General features: G+C 48.1%; 3 protein-coding genes across 6 annotated transcripts in view; 1 reads left to right on the top strand and 2 right to left on the bottom strand.

The window, feature by feature from the left end:
• The window catches only part of MMP24 (matrix metallopeptidase 24), a 39,652-nt gene extending 38,632 nt beyond the window's left edge, over positions 1-1,020 (top strand). For all 4 annotated transcript variants that reach the window (XM_068419572.1, XM_068419575.1, XM_068419573.1 and 1 more), the window contains one exon: positions 259-1,020. In XM_068419572.1, the coding sequence (XP_068275673.1) occupies positions 259-596 (338 nt within the window). In that variant the 3' untranslated portion in view covers positions 597-1,020. The remainder of the gene's footprint in view (positions 1-258) is intronic.
• Positions 1,021-5,324: 4,304 nt separating this feature from the next.
• Positions 5,325-12,280, bottom strand: EIF6 (eukaryotic translation initiation factor 6). The gene is made up of 7 exons (XM_068419593.1): positions 12,255-12,280; positions 12,097-12,221; positions 11,923-12,008; positions 10,893-11,068; positions 9,845-10,021; positions 9,047-9,228; positions 5,325-7,087 (listed from the first exon to the last, which is right to left on the bottom strand). The coding sequence occupies exons 2-7, from the start codon at positions 12,201-12,203 to the stop codon at positions 7,078-7,080; spliced, it is 738 nt and encodes a 245-aa protein (XP_068275694.1). The 5' UTR covers positions 12,204-12,221; positions 12,255-12,280; the 3' UTR covers positions 5,325-7,077.
• Positions 12,281-13,311: 1,031 nt separating this feature from the next.
• The window catches only part of FAM83C (family with sequence similarity 83 member C), a 28,354-nt gene continuing 22,156 nt past the window's right edge, over positions 13,312-19,509 (bottom strand). Inside the window, exon 4 of the mRNA XM_068419576.1 lies at positions 13,312-14,518. Coding sequence (XP_068275677.1) covers positions 13,576-14,518 — 943 coding nt within the window. The 3' untranslated portion in view covers positions 13,312-13,575. The remainder of the gene's footprint in view (positions 14,519-19,509) is intronic.

Raw genomic sequence — 19,509 nt, 5'->3', positions numbered from 1 at the left:
CTTGCCTTGGCCAAGGGGAATGGTGCTCTGTGGGTGACATTGCCCCACAAGCCAGGGTTATGGCTTCTCCTCCAAATCCTGGCTCCAAAACCACCTTCACATTTCAATGGTTTTGGGATGCCCTGGGATGGGTTTTACTGGCCCAGACAGGTGCCACCTCCAGCCTGTCAGGCTCCTTGCACATCCTCACCCAAACACAGCTTATCATCACGTTGGAAATGGTGTGGTGAGAAATATTCTCTGGTTTTTGTCTCCTAGTTTATACCTACTTTTACAAAGGGAAGGAGTATTGGAAGTTCGATAACCAGAGGCTGAGCGTGGAGCCAGGCTACCCCAGGTCAATCCTCAAAGACTGGATGGGCTGTAACCAGAAGGACGTCGAGCGAAGCAAAGACAGACGCCTCCCCCACGATGATGTGGATATTATGGTGACAATAAACGATGTGCCTAGCACTGTAAATGCAATCGCAGTTGTGATCCCTTGCATTTTGTCTCTGTGTATCCTCGTCTTGGTATACACAATCTTCCAGTTTAAAAACAAAGAGGTGCAGCAAAATGTTGTGTATTACAAAAGACCTGTCCAGGAATGGGTATGACACAGCCCGCTGCACGTGTCAGCTCATTGATCTGAGGAGGACTATGGACAAAAGAAAAAAAAAAGAAAAAAAAGCATTCAAAAGCCTAAAACAAAACTACTTCAGTGACCTACAAGCTTTGGACAGCCTGGGACTGAAAGAAGCAGGAAAACTGGAACAAATACAGGCAGCCTTGCAGTGTGGAGCCTCTTTCCTTCTTACTGCCTCGGTCGCGTGTCAGTCTCGGTGTGCCGTCCTCCACAGGCTCACTCTGCTAACATCAGGCTTCAAGAGAGGTTTCAACTGACCTGGGAAACTTCCTTCAGTTCCCTGCACCAGTGCTCCCTGTTAAACCCAGCATTCTCCAGTGTAGCTAAACCACCTCTGAACAGAACCATTTTTTTAATAGCTGTCTCATAAATGAATTAAGATCATGAAATCTATGAATAGGAACAATTCAGTATCGTAAGCAGAAGACATTCTGATGCTGAACCATTCTAAAAGATCTTCTTAGTTTATTACAGAATCCAGGGAATGACCTGGATACGATTTTTCCAATACCTGCTGGTCAGATGTTTTGTACATTCATAACTAAGCGACGCTGCCGCTCAGCACAGTGCATGAGGAACCACTGAGCACTCAGAGAGGTAACTGAGTGCAGAGCAGAAGCTCAAGAAGCACCAAACCAGACACCATCTTACCTGGCAACATCAAGCCCTACATTGGGACAATCTGAAGACTAAGTCATTGGGTCTAAAAAAAAAAATACACTCATGGGAATACATGTTTTTGTTTTGGGAGCCGTTCATGAAAGAAATATTTAAATGTCATATGATGTTGTTTTAAGCTCCCAGCAGCAAGAAACAATGAACCAACGGTTACCAGTATACTGAAAAATATGTATAGCTGTAGACTGCATTCTGCCCCTGTTAAGATGCTGAGAAAAGATGCATTGTTGTTACGTGGCATGTGTAACTAGATTGTGGAGTTTGTATGGTGGGTTTTGGGAGGATGGAAATGTTTGGAGTGAGATCGTCATGTTTTGCTGAAATAGTCAAGATACAGTAAGAATTAGGTCTGTTTATAAAACGAAATCCAATCCCTGTAGATGTTACAAACCTTGTATGCCTTTGAAATTTGTTTTTTTTTTTTTGTTTTTGCTCACTTCTTCACAGGCAAATATTTGGCAAGGACCAAAGGAAAGCATGCCACACAGCAGAGTGAGGTGATCACTAGCTGCGTTTGACAGAGACATAAAAATCAGGTAAAGGCTAGATAAATATCTGAACTTTCAGCTAGGAACTTTTCACAAGTCTCTTCCTACAACAGCAGCTTCTGCTTATCCCTGTAACAGTTGTGGACAGTTTAGGATGTTGTGTCCTAACCACAAACTTAGTCCATTTTGTTGTTGACACTGATATTCCTACCATGTTAAATATGAGTGGGAGAAGTGTCTTGCACCGCAGTGTAACGGTGAAGTGCAGCCCTGTGAAGTGCCATTCACGTGAGCGTATGAACTGCTTTGCACACTCACTGTAAGGAACAGGGGATTAGCACAAACCCTCTGCCTATAACTGGATTTTATTCAGTGCGATGCACAGAATGCCCAGTTGGTACAGGAAAAGTACAGCTTTATAGCATCAGCTATGAAAAAAAAATCCAAGGATGACAAACATAAAATTATTCCTAATTACAACGCTGAGGAATGGAGACGCAGAAGGATTGTTAGCTTTCTGCATTTCTAACTAGCACTCAAATATTGCTATGATGAAGCAGGACAGACACATAGATTCTTCTAGTGAAGCCCACGGGGACTGCAGAACGTGTGGTCTCGTAACTATTTTGTCCTTCATAATTGATTTCCATACCCAAGCTGTTTATTGTGTTTAAACATAAAAAAAATATTACAAACATATTAAAATAAGCGAGAAGCTAGTAGATGCAGCACTTTGAATTTTAGTGAAAAAAAAAATGTGATAACGTCTCATGATGGGTGGAGTGCAAAGGACCAAACGAAATCGGAGCTACTAATTAGACACCCCCCCACATGCTACTCCGTACGTTGCTGTGTGTACTATGTATGTGGTAGAATGCACACTATGAACGCCACAGCCACATGGCACCTTGACCTCATCTGTACGCTGCCATCTCTTCTGGGACTGTGACAGCCCAAACCTTTGAGCAACTTCCAACAGCCATCATTAAAAAAAAAAAAATTTACAACCTAGAGCAACGTTTGGTGGTGGTTTGTATTTTTTTCCTCCTGCCCAAAGGCAGATTTTTGGTCTGTTCAGAACCCAGTCCTGAGTAACAAGCAGCACAGGCAGCACAATGGCTCCTGGTGCAGATGTTACGTATTTGAGCTTTCCAGGCGTGCGAGGTGTTTGTGCAGGTGTTTAAGGGGCTGAGGAACAGCCCTGGAGAGCTCCAGGTGTTGGCACTGGGGGGGCTGGGGCAGGTAGGGGGGCAGTTGACCCACTTTCCCCAGTACAATCCCATTCACGCCGCTCTCATCTCTCGTTTGGCAAGATTAGCACCTGTGCAGTCCTGGGGTGACCTGGATCCAGGCACAAACGTCAGTAGTCATGTAAGGGATGGTTCCGTAATGGTCCCACACCCGAGCTCTTTGCTGGGATCTGGGATTGAGCTACAGCAACCCCGCACCCCACCAGCAGAGCATCGACTCCGTCTGCCTCTTATCAGCACGGCCAAAGCACCTCCATGGCCAGGTGGCCCATGTTCCAGTCCCTGGCCAGAAATGCAGCACCAGGACATACTGTCACCCCAGGGGAGCAGGGAACAGCAGTGCTGCTTCAACTCTAATCCCATAAGCAAGAGGCTCTTCGAGGTGTGCTCCTGGCGTGATCCCAGCGCCCTGCAGTACAGGCCATGTGTCCAGCCAGAGGGGAGCCTGGGCACGGGTCTACCTTGAGCGCAGCAGTCGCAGCCCCGCGGGCGAGCAGCCCACGACACACACTAGGCTGCACTCAACATTCTACCTTTTTTTTTTTTTCAGTTTTTGACTATGAATAATTTCATCACAAGCAGGCTCATTTTTTCCAGGTTAAGTTAGAAATGTGCTGGGATACACAATCACTACAGTCAAAGAGGGTTCCCCACTGTAAGAAGGATTAGTTGTTCCTAACTTACTAGTAATTAAACCTCAAGGGGCTTTCCCATCTCACACTATGAGGACTCAGGTTTTTAAAAACCTCTGTGAAGGATCCTGACAGAAGTTTCTGGACATTAAAGCACACTGTAGCAGCCAAAGCTACACACCCCATGACACTTCACTGCACCTGGAGTTGCGAGACATTCATTCCTCCCTAAAAACCTGTGGACAGCTCTTCTCCATCCTGTCACATTCATCCCATGGCTTGACTCCAACCTTTCTCATAGTATCAGGCTTATTTGTCCAGCACAGCTGGAATCAGCTGTAGTTCCTCAGATCATTCTGGCAACCTTTCATAAGACTTTAAGTCACGTGTTGCCCTCCACTGCCTGACAGCAAAGGTGGTGTACAGCCATGGTACGTAACCCACAGCTTCACAGGTCAACAATTTCATATTTAAGAATCTTGAGACCCTGTAGTAGCAACACCCAGCACCAGGGACACACAACTTGACTTTACTGACTATTCCTTAACACCTTCTTTTGGCATCGCCACTGGAGAGCGCTGCCTTTGAGATAAAGCACATAAAAGGGCCAGTCAAGTGTTGCACGGTGCTTTTAAGTGGCTCAGAGGTGTAATGCCACAGGCCTGCCGCTGGTAATTCTGCTGTTCTGTAACCCTTCACCTGACCTCTCACTTCTCCCTTTACTGGTTCACACTGTTCTCACGGTCTCATCCTCATGGCCCTGCACCTGCAAGCTCTGACACTGCTGGGCAGGTTCTCATGGGAAGTAATCAGCAACAGCATGTGAATCTCACTCCTTCTTTCCCCTGGCTTCTCTTCTTGGGAGTTTTTAGTTTACAGAAGAACCAAAATTTAATGAACAACAAAGTAGATACGCATTACCCAAAAATACGTATTTGCAGAAAAGCTTGGCAACACTGTGCAACACTTGCGTCTAATCTACACGCAGTACTAAAGAGAGATGCATCATGGATTTACAGATAATGCTGCTTTGTTTGGGGTCTCTTTTCCTAATTAACACCAAACATTGTTTGCTTTTTTGACTGTTAACTGAAGACTGAGCACGCGGCTTTGTTCTAATACGTACCTTCAGGCCGCAGATTTGCTCTTGCACTGCTCAGCTCATCACTACAGCTGTGAAATTTGGATTCTTAACCACAACATGATTCACTTCACCTTCAGCTGCACTGGATTTACCTTTCTATCGACCCATCAGTCAGTCCTCATCCTTACCAGTCAGAGTAAGTCAGTCCGGGCAAACCTCCCTGCACTAATCCACTGCCTTCCCTAACAGGACCCAGTAACGCTGAACATGTGGCTCCCAGCAAAGCTCCCCGTGAAACTCGGAGAAAATCGAACCATTTACTCTTTTTCCCCCATCCTCAAGCATGTGAAAGGGCTTCCCTCCCATTCCACAGGAGCACTCACCCAGGCTCCTTAAAAGCCTTTGGCACAAAAACTTCCCAAATGCCTCTCAGAAACACACAAACCATTACCACAGACCTTCCCCATACCCCTTTGGACGCCTTTAAAGGACTCCACAGGTCTTGCAAGACATGACTTGCCATTAAAACACCAAGTTTATACTCTCTCATGATACCACGCATCCATGTTTCTACTAATTCCACTCTTTATTATGGTTTGTTTTCCTTGTATGCTGATCCATCTTACAAGTGCAGAATTCCCACAAACCCTGTTTAGAACAGATACCGCATTTCCCACCTCCCAGTTCCCCAGCTTCAATGCACACACCACAGTTAGCAACACCCTGTTCTGCTGCCTGTCTCTAATCCTCTTCAGCACACCACAACCCCCAGCACTGTACCAGTATCTTTCCTATTTAAGGATCTGGATTACACAGAGACTGGATTATTTTTCTTGTTTGCCTCTAAGCAATTTTTAACACGTGACACGCATCAACATCACCAGGATAAATCAGGATTCCTGCCTATCAACCAGAATGGAAAAAAAACAAGTTGCAGAAGTTGCAGAGGAAAACTTCAGCCTTAATCATTTCACGCTTGACGAATACACGCTAACACTGATAGCAACAGTCAGACTCTTCGCTGTTTATACCCAAGAACAAGCCCTGCGAGGTGGCCAAGGAAAGCAGCTTCTCACTCTAAATCCTGTGTTATGCTCAGAGGAGGAGACGTGGAGTCAGTGCCAAGAAAGGTAGTCCACTATAGCAAAGGGGCCATAAACACCAAAAATTGTTAGCTGGAGGAGCGAGGAGCTCTGAGCTGCTCACAGGCTTCCCCAAGGGCAGAAGGAAGGTGGGCTGTCTGGAAACGGCAGCCCCTGGGCTCAGTCACCATTCCAGACAGACCAGACGGCAGGACTGCTGTGATCAGAGAAGATCCGATGGCAATCTTTATTTAAAAGCTTAAGGAGCAACCTTAATCAACCACAACTTAAAAAACCTTCCCTAAATATCCAGACAGTAAAAGAAAAATGGAAGTTTACTTAATTTTCTACAAAGCCTGAAGCACCAGGGCCAAAAAAAAGAGCTCTGCCCACACTGCTTTTAGTACAGCACTCAAGAGAACCCAGCTGAGAGTAATGCAGCTGTGTGGAAGCAAGCGAGGGGCTTCCAAATACCCTTAGGATGGGACATGGAGGCATTTCCATGCCTTCAGTACATCTTTAATGGGGCAGCAGAAGAAAAGCAACTGAAATGAGAGATCAGCGAGCAACAGCTCTGTTTAGAAGCAAATTAGTGTCTTCTACCTGAAAGCAGCTGATAAAAGCTCCTGGATTGATTTCTGAGAAACTCGTATTTCAGTCAGAGCTGATCACTTCAGAATCACCAGTCCTGGGGGAATAGCTGCAAGTCAGGGCAAGAGAGCAGGTGATGGCTTCTGAATTATTTTGTGGTGAGGAAATTACTATATTTTTGGTATTAAACATACAAGGGGCTCTTAAGTCTACCTACAGCAGAAACGCTACTCTTCAGCAGGAGTGTGGAAAGAGAGGGCAGTGCCAGGTTATGTGCTGAAACAGACTGCTGTGAAGCAGAACACGGATGCATTATTTAAGGCAAAATAATCTCTAGTGATCAATATTCAAGAGCCACAAGAGTAAATATTGTGGGCTAATCTGAAGGACTCAGCATCACAAAATGAGAAAGCACAGCTGAAGAATTGGAAAATGTCAGCAAAGGCATAGAAAGCATTGGAACTTATGTATGTTATTTTTCAGGTTTTGTAATAATAGTTTACAAAACACTACAAGAACTTGGTTTTGTAGCCTCTTCCTTGGGTTAGGCCTGCAGAAACATCAGAAGGCCTCGATGTCTGCAATCCAATGTGCAGCTTGACACGCCACTCCTCAGGAGCCTTCTGGAAAGTAGGAACCAGCACTGCTTATGTCAAGCTAAAAAGACAAAACAGAAAGGAGATTTAGCAGACAAGTGCCAGAGAGCGCAGAAGGCATTTCAAAACACCACGACGGTCAGTTCTCAACCTCCAAATACAAAGGCCCAACAGAAATTTCCCTTCCTAGAACGTAAAGGTCTACGGAAAGAGGGAAGCAGACCTCTCACTGCTTACCAGCCGTAAGGACAGACTTGTCAAGCTGGCAAAGGCAAAACGTACACTCAGCCTGGGCTGGGTAGTTATCAAAAGCTCAGAGCAAGGTTAATTATGGCTCTGTTATGCTCAGAGACATCAAGCGTTTATCCAGGAACTGTGCAGGGGCAGCGAAGAACTCTTTCAAAGGGTTCTTCATCCAAGTATTTCCTTATTCTTTCCTATGCCATAAACCATTCCCATACATTCTTCTGATAACTGAGAACTCAACCACTCGTTTCAATGGCCTAGGCAGCTCCCAAACACACTTCCAGCACCACAGCCGTGATCCTAACAGTTGTAATCAGATGAGAATCACAGAATCACATAATGTCAGGGATTGGAAGGGACCTCGAAAGATCATCTAGTCCAATCCCCTGCCGGAGCAGGATTGCCTAGACCATATCACACAGGAACGCGTCCAGGCGGGTTTTGAATGTCTCCAGAGAAGGAGACTCCACAACCTCTCTGGGCAGCCTGTGCCAGTGTTCGGTCACCCTCACCGTAAAGAAGTTTTTCCTCATATTTATGTGGAACCTCCTGTGTTCCAGCTTGCACCCGTTGCCCCTTGTCCTGTCAAGGGATGTCACTGAGAAGAGCCTGGCTCCATCCTCATGACACTTGCCCTTTACATATTTATAAACATTAATGAGGTCACCCCTCAGTCTCCTCTTCTCTAAGCTAAAGAGACCCAGCTCCCTCAGCCTCTCCTCATAAGGGAGATGTTCCACTCCCTTAATCATCTTCGTGGCTCTGCGCTGGACTCTCTCTAGCAGTTCCCTGTCCTTCTTGAACTGAGGGGCCCAGAACTGGACACAATATTCCAGATGCAGCCTCACCAGGGCAGAGTAGAGAGGGAGGAGAACCTCTCTCGACCTGCTAACCACACCCCTTCTAATACACCCCAGGATGCCATTGGCCTTCTTGGCCACAAGGGCACACTGCTGGCTCATGGTCATCCTGCTGTCCACTAGGACCCCCAGGTCCCTTTCCCCTACGCTGGTCTCCAACAGGTCTGCCCCCAACTTGTACTGGTACGTGGGGTTGTTCTTGCCCAGATGCAGGGAGCCCAAATGATGTTCTCATAGGACATTCTTCTCTACGTACGCCTAAACCCCATCAAAAAATTTGCATCCCTTAATGAATGGGGAAGGTCCTATATCACTACCACTCCAGGAAGAAAACAAGAAAACCTGCCTCCCATGAGAAGGTAACCTGGACAAAGCCTTTGACAAAAAGACTTTAAAAAAATTTAACGCAGCAGCCCTCAATTAAAAAGATTTAAGGCAGCAGCAGACAAGCTCCAAAGTCTTTTTGGCTCCAGAAATGGTTGAAGCAGGTATTTGAAATAATAATTTTATGGGTTACAACAATCAAAAGCCAAGATGTCAAGCAAAGTCACTGGCATTTCAACTTTTAAAACAAGAATTGTTTAAAAAAATCCATTCATGTCACAGCTAAGCACTGAACTGCTAGGAAAAAAAAGTACCTGAAAGTTGAAATTGATACTATTTCTTACAAAAAGTGTAACTGCAACAAAACCCCCTTACACTTCCCATACAGGACTAAGCAGGCTCATGAGCTACAAGGAAACAAACCCTGCTGCCATGAGGTAATTGTCCTCAGTAACCCAACACAAGGAAAGAGGAAGTAAAAAAATAAATAAAAATAAAAAAAGATCAAATCAATTGTGAAAGCAGCTAGGTTTATAGTAAAATCTTGCTTGTTTTGATCATGATTATACACAGACCTGGATCCTCCTTACCTGTCAATCAAGGAATCTCTCATCTTGGTAGCAATGGCACCCGGCTTAGCCTCATTCAGCTTGAAGATACTCTCGATGACGGAGAGCTCAGTGCTGGTTGTATCCAGCCCACAGAAGGCACACCAGTCGTTTACAACCATTCCTGCTGCAATGACCTCGCTGCCACGATTCACCGTTCCAGCCTGGCAAAAACAAAGTGGCAAGAGTTCACAGGGAACGCTGACAGCACCACGTTTCCTTACGCATCCTTAGTACGAGTCTTTAGTGGAGGGCCTCAACTCACGCTCCTGAAAAGATTAAAGCTTCTGCCATCACCAAAGTTACAAAGATTTCAGATACAAAGATTGAGGTACAGCCTTTAATCTCTGGAGAAAATTGTATGACATTCAGTGAAATAAACTCTAACAAGTAGGAAGCATAAAGGCATAGCAATCGTAAAATTCACAAATTCAATTAAGCAGGCACAGGATTTTATTACTTAATTTTTTTGAACGTTGCCTTTGGCCAAACCACTGACAATCTCACATTCTGTATGAATCAATCAGCACAACTTGCACAATCCCAGTAGAGCAACGTTTCAGAAGCAAACTAAAGGTGCTAAGCAGCTTATTCAGACTCAGAAAACACAGGGAAAATGTCTCAGAAGACTTGCCCCATTCAAGTCTTCTCATCTCCCACTTGGAACAGCTCTGCAGAGAAAACAAGAGTCCAGGAGCCCACAAGATGCAGAAACATTAAAACTGAGAACTGGGTTGGAAGGGAGTAGCAAGAGAAAACACAAACCCACAAATGCCTTACCACAAGTGGGACCTGAAGCAGCGAAGACAGTTCATCCTGATCATCAATTGAAGTTTTGGGGTGCACAATTCCTCCTTGGTTACTAAAAACACAGTAACTTCCTACCAGCACCTGATCTGCTACCGTTTGTCTGAAAACCTCAACCTTCAGTACATCTGCCAAGATCTCTTCTGTCTCCTGCAAACAGAAAGAGAATAAAGTCCTCAGCAAAACAGCAGCGTAGACTTTGAAGTCAGGCTATCCCCGCACGTAACCATCAGCTGGGCTCCTCCCCTTTGGGAGCCTGCCCACGCTTCCACAATCCAAACATTATAAAATGCTTTCCTCGACCTCTGTACTCCGGGTGTTTCCTGTTCCCTGTGCACACTGAGCTGGGCCACTGGAACTAAACACAACACCAGGCCTTTGCTGAGAAATGCTCTTCTCCCCCCTGTCTGGAGGACGTTGGCAGTACATCAGTTGTCTCAATACCTGTTCTCTGGGCATTCCCCGTGAACCAGTTTCTCTTTTGTCCCAGACTACTGGGACAAAATTGTCTTATCCTTCTGTATGACTCTAAGAACTTCCTTCCCCTCCAGGTTTTCACTGTGAATTATTTTGATTTCTCCCTCTGGCCACCTTACCTTACTTTTACCACTTATTTAAACCCTAGTATGCTGCAGAGATCACTACCTTCCCCTCACCTCCCTTTTTTATTTTTTCCTTTGCACTCCTAACACCAAGTCCCATTTCTTCGTCACCTTTAGCACAAACTGAAAGCAAACACTGTAAGGACCTTCACTACCTGTAGCCACACAACACACCTCTCTCTAATGCTATTAAGATATCACTTCTCAAACATAAAGCAGCACGGACTTTGTCTCCTCTGCTGTTATTTTAAACTTTTACAAGAACCTTCCATTTTTCTTTCACCCCTCTACAAACAGGCACACCACCACATCCCCGTGCTACATACAGCAATCCTCAACAACTACAAACCCAAACTGCAGCCTGGCAGTCATTTCACACACACCCATTATGAATTTACAAGCGTTATAGAGCCACATACCCTGTCAAGATCAGGATGAACAAGAGCTACATAGTCGTTGCAGGTAGTGACATTGCCCAGTGCTGAGAGACGTTCTTCCACTCGTTGAATTCGTACAGAATCTGGAAGGCTATTGCGGAGATGTTGAAGCTCTTGGTCTGTTGTGCTGCTTGGGACCAACAGTCCATGTCTGTTTCCTAAAATGACCAAAAAAAAAAAAAAAAGGAAAAAAGAGAAAAGGAAAAAAAAAACAACATTTCCACGGGGCTTCCTACTTTCCTGATGTTCACATAATGGCTTGAATTACCCTTGCCCTATCCACTCCTCCCCAGCCCAGCATTCAGCCCACGAGAAATAAGGTGACCATTTAAAAAACCAGGATGAAGCACAGCCTTATTTCAGAGCAGAAACAGGTGAACAGCACTATCTTTAATCACTTCTCTTTTTCAACCGATCTCAAGGAAGCCCAAGGTTCCCAATGAAACACTTTGACTAGGAATTTCCCCTACAGATGCCAACTGCCCCCCAATACATACACACGCTGCTTGTTTGTATTACTTTACTGTGGCAAACAGTAAGATAGGATGGACAAAGACGTTCTTTTCACAGGAACAAAACTCAGGCAAGTCCGTCTGACTGAACAGGCCCCTCCCCGGGCTCTGCCTCTCCATTGCTGGCACTGAACCATTAACGTTAACAAAACCGCTCCCAGTTTACCAGGAAGCAGCCTTACACGCGTCTTCAGCCCGTCTTCAAGCCCCGCGAGGCAAACACTCCCCACTAGCCCAGCTCTTTGTTACTGGGCCAGTTTTAGCTTCTCCATTTTCACTCCTCTTCGCACACTTGAAGCATTAAAATCAAAAAATCGGAGGATGAGGGGAGCTGCCCGCTGGACTCCCCGCCACAGTCAGACCCACAGTACGTCGCAGTGTGCACCAACCGAACACGGGATTGTTTCCCGGTTTCCACCGGCGCCCCTCCAGGGTCCGCCCCGCCCGCTGGCCCCGGCCGGGCTGGAGCTCCGGGGGCGCAGGGCCGCCCCGCCACCTACCCACACACATCCTGCCGATGATGCGGCAGCCGGCGATGGAGGCGTGCACCACCGGGATGGTGCCGAAGAGCTCGCCCTCGAAGACGCTGCAAGGAGAAAGCGCCATTAGGGCACTGCCCGGGCGGCGGCGGCCGGGCCCAGCCGGGCGGGGCCGGGCCCTCGGGGCTCCCCCACCTGTAGAAGTTCTCGGAGCCGCCGATGGCCACGAGGCAGTAGGCGTTGGTGAGCTTGGCGAAGCAGCCCAGCTCGTTGTTGTTCTCGAAGCTGGCGCGGACGGCCATGGCGGGGCCGGGACGGGCGCTGCGGCGGGGCGGGGCCGGGCCGGGCCGGGCCGCTCCGGGGATGGGATGGGATGGGCCGCTCCGCGAACGGGCGCCGCGGCCTCTGCCGGACGCACGCGCAGTCACCGCTTCCGCGTCCTGCGGCGGGCGGAAGGCGCGGGGCAGAGCGGCGCCGGCCGCGCCTGGCGGTTACAGCGCCGCCACCGGCCGGGAGGTGCGGTGGCCCCGGCCGCCGCCGCCATGAGGGGCGTGCAGCAGCGCGGCCCCGGCACCGCGCGGCGCGCGGGCCTCGCCGTGCCACCACGGGCCGTGCCACACCGCCCCGTGCCCAGACACCCCAGCACAGGCTGCGGCCGCCCCCGTGCCCTCAGAGGCCACCTGCACCCGAAGGTGCCACCATGGGCCCAGGCACGCCCTTGCTGTCTGTGTGCCTGGACATGCCACCGTGGGCCACCACCCCCTGCGTGCAGGCACAAACCGTGTCCGGGTGCTGCCCATCCCTGTCCAGGCACGGCCCGTGCCCGAGCACCACCTTTGTGCTGACACCGTCTGTGTACAACAGCCCCCGGTTGCAGACATGCCGCCCCTGATCCAGATGCCACGCGAGTGCTTCAGCATGCCACTCATGTACAGGGGCCACCAATGTCCTCTGTCAGTTGCCACCCGTGTTCAGGGATGACCTTTGAGCAGACACCACCCAGGTGCAGACACCATCCATGTGCAGACACCACCCAGGTGCAGACACCACCCACGCGGTGATCCCACCATGTGCAGCCACCACTTACATGCCCATGTCAACCGTGTGCAGACGTACCCAGACGTGCCACCCGTATCCTCCTGGCACAGCACAGCTCAGCACAGAGGGACCCTGGCCAAGGTCAGGGTGCTCACCTCCCCCCAAGGGACCCAATACAGCTCTTTCCAGCAGAACAGCTCCTTTATTTTTAACAACATCACCCTGCCTTTGACCATCCACGTGGATACAGGGACAGGAATCGCTCAAGTACAAAGAGAACCTGGGTTCACCCTGAAGACCTCAGTGGCCCAAACAGTTTCCAGCTGTAGCAATGGTTTTGCTGTAAGTTTAGGGGGAAATGGTTCTTTCCCAAATGGGTAAAAAGAACACAGAAGTGTGGATTATATTTATGTAATTTTCTCTCTCCTGCCATGATCTTGTAATTGAAAATTTGAACTGTACTTGCTAATCTCATCTGAATCAGTCATCTGCATATATTAGAAACAGCACAGACACCTTTTAATAGGAACAAGACTAATTTGCCACCCGTATTTTGATTTCAAGCCCCAGATATAATAATTGGTGGGGAAAAGCAACCACTTGAAAATAAGACCAGAGGAGACCTCTAGGCCCAGGTCAGAGTTCGAACCGACTGTGTATATGTTTAGATTTCAACTTGTTGTACTTGGTGATCAGATCCAGCTTACTGTGCCCGAGAGTCAATCTTTTCACAGGCCCGTATGCCCTGTTCTTTTCCATCACCATGTCCTCAGGGAGTATATCACAGCAAGGAACAACAGGCTTTTTACCTCGTTTTAGCTGGTTGTATGAGGTTGGCAGGTCCAATTTTCCTTGTCCTGGACTCTGTCTTTCTTCCATCCCATAAAAAGTGTTGTCATTTTCTGCTGTTAGTTCCCTGCAGGTAGCAACAGGCCCTTTCTGCTTCATGCTTGTCCTGTTGTTACTGGCACCCTCTGAAAGGGACTGCAACATCTGCTCCTGGCTTAGTGGGGAGCAACGGCTGCTGTTGGCCTTATTGTCCCCTTGAGAACTAGGTTTATTGGAGCTCAGAGCAGGGGAAGGCTCTGGCTGCAAGAATGTCCTTGCTGTCATGAGATTTGATTTGTGATGGAAGGCTGGGGTGGATTTATTTGGAGGACTGTTAGGTGAGTCTGGTGGTTCTCCTTGCTGCTTAGGGCAAGTGAGCTTTGGAGATGTGTCTTCCTTCCCCTTCTTACTACCAGAATCAGAGCTTGAATCTTGCTTTTCCTGGTGTACATTGCAGCTGTCTTCTTTCAGAAAGGGAGACATTTTTATGGTTCTGATGCTTACATTGGAAAGGCTGCTGGAGAGGCTCGAGGTTTCGGCATCAATCACCTGTGCGGGTTTCAAAAGGGAGTTGTCAACTTTTGAGGTATCCTGAGAAGAGGGGCACGTCCCAGGCTCTGGCACGCAGAAGCTGGTCACTGCTCTGGACTCTGCATACAAGCATCGGAATTCCTTGTCAAACTCTGCAACAATTTCACCACGGAAGTGGGTCACCAGGCTGGTGTGGACTTGGCTGCAAAGCCAGGTGAAACTGTGAAAAAAGAAAAAAAAACACATGCAACTTTAGTTCACAGAGTGCCAAGATACCTAGCATTGATTTTAACATTCAAGTGACGTATTGCTACCCAATTTATGTCATTAAAACTTTCTCTGAAGTATGCAAGTCTGAGATTACTTGTAGAGATGAATGTAATCATTTACATAATTACAAAGACCAACTCTAAAATGGTCATTTAATTTCATTACGGTGATGTAATGAACTGTATGAAAATATAAACAATGAACAAAAAATATCAGCTGGTTTTCCTAAGCCTTATGAAGGATGTAGAGCAGCAATTCATCCCTGCCGAAAAAGCACAGCAGCACGTTTCAGCCTTTTTCTTCTCTAGCTTCCTCTTGCCATTGCTCTCTGACCACAAGCAAGGAACCATCGGTTCCCATTCCCCATCCTGTCCACGCAGGGGGGTACTGCGGGGTGTGTGGTTTGTATCAAGCAGGTGGTGGCAAGGAGAACTCGACTGTCTGGAGATGGTGTGGCTATGGGACAATGAGATACGAAGCACGGGACACTGAAGGGCTCTTTCTGCCCGACTTGTGCTGCAGACTTTCTGGCTCAGCATTTTCCTAGCACAGTACGCTGCAACCATACCTTCCACAGAGGGCGAGGAGACTGTTTGGGGGGATAACAAGGCGTGCCTGGTCTCCTGCTCTCTTCCCTTGCCTTGGCAGGAGCTCCATTCCCATGTCCTTAACATCTGCAATGTGATGGACTTGAAGGAGCCGCTTGGGCAGGCAGGAGGGTGAGGAATGGAGAGCTTGGGCACTGCCTTGAGGAGCAGAGATCTCCAGAGCCCTACAGGAATACCTCAGGACAGGAAGGCTGATGATGTTTTCCATAAGTATTGCTGTGAGATTCCCCAGACTCTCCATCTTTGCCTTGCCATCCAGTTAAGAGATGCATGGTGTTAGAAGTTCATGAGTCCTTTGCTCAGCAAGTCCAGTCCCTGCTCTTGCAGTACAATGTCTTGGGATCTTTTCTGGGAGCTTGTTATGTTCCACCTTAAAATGAATTAGGTTTTGCCCCAGCTGGGGAACAACTTTCACTAACTGCCACTCTTTTCCTTATCTGTTTAACCCTACCTGTTCATGCCAAAACTGTAACTTAATTAGGTCTCCCTCCATATTTCTACAGATAGTAACCACATTTCTCCCCACAATCTTCGTTTTCCTAGATTAAACAGGAAAGTTCCTCCTACAGAGTAGGCTCCCCAGGCTCCTGGTCATACCAGTCATCAGCTGCTGCTTTTATTCTTGCTATAGTCAAACCAGATTAGCAGACTAGTTGTGTTAAATAAACCAGAACCTTCACAGATGGAAGCAGCAGCTTAGGGCTGCATTATCAGCTGCTAAAGCAAGATACTGACTTTGACAAGAGCAGGATGAAATCACAGAAACTACAGGAGAACAATTGTAATGGGAGATTCCAATTATTCTCAAGTAAATGTCATTTCAGGACAAGATACTGACACTATGTTTTGGGAGCTCATCAATGTTTACTTCACAAGACAGCTATTTGGGAACTTTTAGTAGGAAAACCAGCTCTTGTTTCGTTCCTGAGCAGTATGCAGTTGTCAGGGTTCATAATGTTGTTTTGAAGTAGTGTAACACTCAGCATACACCCCCCCCGCAAAGCGCAACATAAAATGAAAAGATCGATACTCTTCTGCTTAATATCATAACAGGTAAATTAAGTACGAATGAAGAAGTAATAAAAGAGTGAAAAACCTTTGCAGGTGGCATGAGGAGTATTCAGAAATACCATACTGGAGAGGCTCAAAGCAAATGCATACAACTTCGTGGAGAGACGTGAGGAAAACCAACAGAAACTAGCTGGGATGGCTAAATGACAGAAGAGAAGCTCTTAAGACCAGAAAGCCCATCTTTCGAAAAGTTTGGGTCACATATTGCAAAAGGCATAAGCAATAATATTCAGCTCTCTGTGGGGCTAGCACATGGCCCACGTGTAACAGGAGGGCTCAAGTAATTCCTCTGCATCAGTGATTATTGTGCAGGGGCTTGGGATGATCCCTGCCCTGAACCCACCTCTACACAGAACATAAGGGAGGGTCAGTCTCATGTCGAATCTCTGTGGAAGAGATTATAAAACACAGCAACAAACCAGGCAGTAACAAATTGGCAGGACCAGGTAACATTACCCCAAGAGCGCCAAAGGAACGCAAGGATGAAATAGCTCAACCACTAACCAGGGTGTGTTGTCTCTCACTTGAAAGTGCCTTGATTATCAGAAGAGTGGAAGGTTGCTCATGTGATATAATTTTATTAATGTTCCAGACCCTGAAGTCTCATAACTACACAGCACAAGTTAGTAGAGACTCTTCTACAGAATACAATTAATGCCATATAGGTAAAGATGATCATAGGAAAGGCGGCTTTTGCAAAGGAAAGTTCTCTCTCACAAAGCTGTGAGAGTTTTTTTAAGAAATCTGAGTCCAGACAGGGGAGATTCCATGTAGCCTCTACACATTGTCAAAGGCATCTGCCCCAGGGGCACTGCCTGCCTCCCAGGCGCGCGGGTGTTCCCGTCCACGGTGCTCACAGCTACTCCCCTTCTACACAAGAGTGCTGCGTCTGCACCGCACAGGGCTTAGACGTATCCCAACTCAGGACCGACTCCACTCACACACACGCTTGTGTTCGCTTGGACACCTCAAAACCACAAACGCGCTCAGAGGGCCGAGCACCCTCTCCTCTGGAGGGGCAGGCTCGCGCCCCTCGCACTGCAAGAGGACCCTGGTCAGCCAGGTGGAGGCCAACGCCTGCTATCCCTGCTCACCCAGCCTGGCACGGCTGTTGCCAGCAGACCTGAAAACAGAGTTGTACAAGTGGTCATGTTTGCCCTCCTCGTTCTGGCTAGGAGGTCTCATGTCTCAGACTCAAGTGGTCTAGCAGGAACATCACAACAGCTACCCATCAAGGCCCCTGGCCTCACCTTAGCAGGAGGTAAACAACAGGTCTTGCGTAGGTTTCCCTTCCCTCCCCAGACGATGTGACTTCCACCTTCTGTCTTCTCCCAGCACCCTCTGACCCAAGTACTGCCTCCCCTATAGAAACGCATGAGATAGATAGACCCAGCCATCTCCTCTCACCCACATGAGCTGCCCTTTCTCCTGTAAGGGGAGCAGCCTCAGATCCAACAACACATTCCCCTGGCCTTATGACTGTCCCCGCCACTGATGCCTCTTACAGCTCTTTCCCCAGTCCAAGCATTACCGTGTCCCAGTTTCCCACGCTGATCCAATGGGGGCCTGCCCACTCTGTGTCACGACAGGACCTGGAAGGAATCATCCAAGACCCCCAGTGGCACAGCTCTCCTCCTTGCCATAGTACAGGTTTCCATGATAGGATGATGTGGCCTTGCCAGCCATGGCTATTCCCACCACTACAAACTGATAAAGCTCTTTTCCTTCACGAATGGCATGGAAGAAATAGCCAGGGAATGGTCATTCTTGGTCTCTTCTGGTGTAACAATGAGGCATTGAATGAAGTAAACAGGCTACAAATCCAATACAGACAAGAAGAGGTACTTCCTTGCACAACACAACACACAGGCAAGCTGTGGAGCTCCCCACCACAGGCCACTGTGGATGCAAAAGCGCACGTGATTTTTCTAACAGTGGGAGGATTTTCCTGCCATTATTTTTTCTATAACTGCTGCACACAGAGATCCCTTATCCCATTCTGAATCACCCTGGGGCACAAATTACAAGAGTCTGGGAAAGGATGGCTGTAGGATAGGATCCCTTCCCTGCCTTGCTTTCAGACACTCCTGGAGCAGGAACCCTCCAGGAACCCGTGCAGCTCAGCCTTTGGCCAGGAGATGGAGTTGCAACATCACCTCCAAGGAGGTGGGACTCATGTGAGTTGTAACTCACCTCCCAGGAGGTGGGACACACCTGCCTGTCCTGCCGCAGCATCCCCTGCCCTGGTGCTGCGGCTTGGGTCGGGCAGGAGTGGCAAGAGCACCCTGCGGTATTTCAGCCGAAGTCTCAGTCTCAGCTGCGTTTTTAACAACAGGATGAGTTCTTCCCCGCACCCCTCTAGAGCTGTGATATGGTCCAGGGTTGCAGTGGCCTTTCCACAGCTGTATTGTGCGGGTGACTTGCAGTTCTTCACACTCAGCTTCTCTGCTTCAGCTCTTTCCAGCTGATGACAAACCAATTTGCAGCAGCAGGTTTTTTCTTCTTTCAGTAGTTTCTTCTCCTCATTTTTATTGCTTTTCTGTCACTTTGGCTGTCAGAGGCACTCTTTGTGTGTGCCAGTACAAATTTCTCTGCATCAGTTTTGCTCATTGCTAAATGTAGACACTACATAACACTCATTACTAGACCTTTAATTTCAAGTGACATTTTCTTTGATAATCACAGGATCCCAGCCTGGTTGGGGTTGGAAGGCACCTCTGCAGATCATCCAGCCCAACCCCCTGCCAAAGCAGGGTCACCCAGAGCACGTTGCACAGGGTCGTGTCCAGGCGGGTTTTGAATATCTCCAGAGAAGGAGACTCCCCACCCTCCCTGGGCAGCCTGTGCCAGGGCTCTGGCACCCTCACAGTAAAGGAGTTTTTCCTCATTTTCAGATGGAACTTCCCATGTTTCAGTTTGTGCCCATTGCCCCTTGTCCTGTCACTGGGCACCACTGAGAAGAGTCTGGCCCCATCCCCTTGACACCCACCCCTAAGGTATCTGTAAGCATTGATAAGATCCCCCCTCAGTCTGCTCTTCTCCAGCTGAACAGCCCCAGCTCCCTCAGCCTCTCCTCATAAGAGAGATGCTCCAGCCCTCTGACCATCTCCGTACCCCTCTGCTGGACTCTCTCCAGTAGTTCCTGGTCTTTCTTGAACTGGGGGGCCCAGAACTGCACACAGTTACTCTAGGTGTGGCCTCACCAGGGCAGTGTAGAGGGGGAGGAGAACCTCCCTCGACCTGCTGCCCACACTCTTCCTCA

The sequence above is a fragment of the Nyctibius grandis genome, chromosome 28, assembly GCF_013368605.1.
Source record: "Nyctibius grandis isolate bNycGra1 chromosome 28, bNycGra1.pri, whole genome shotgun sequence".
NCBI classification, from domain to species: Eukaryota; Metazoa; Chordata; class Aves; order Nyctibiiformes; family Nyctibiidae; genus Nyctibius; species Nyctibius grandis.
Note: the sequence above shows the minus strand (reverse complement) of the source record. Positions and strands in the feature narration are given on the sequence as shown.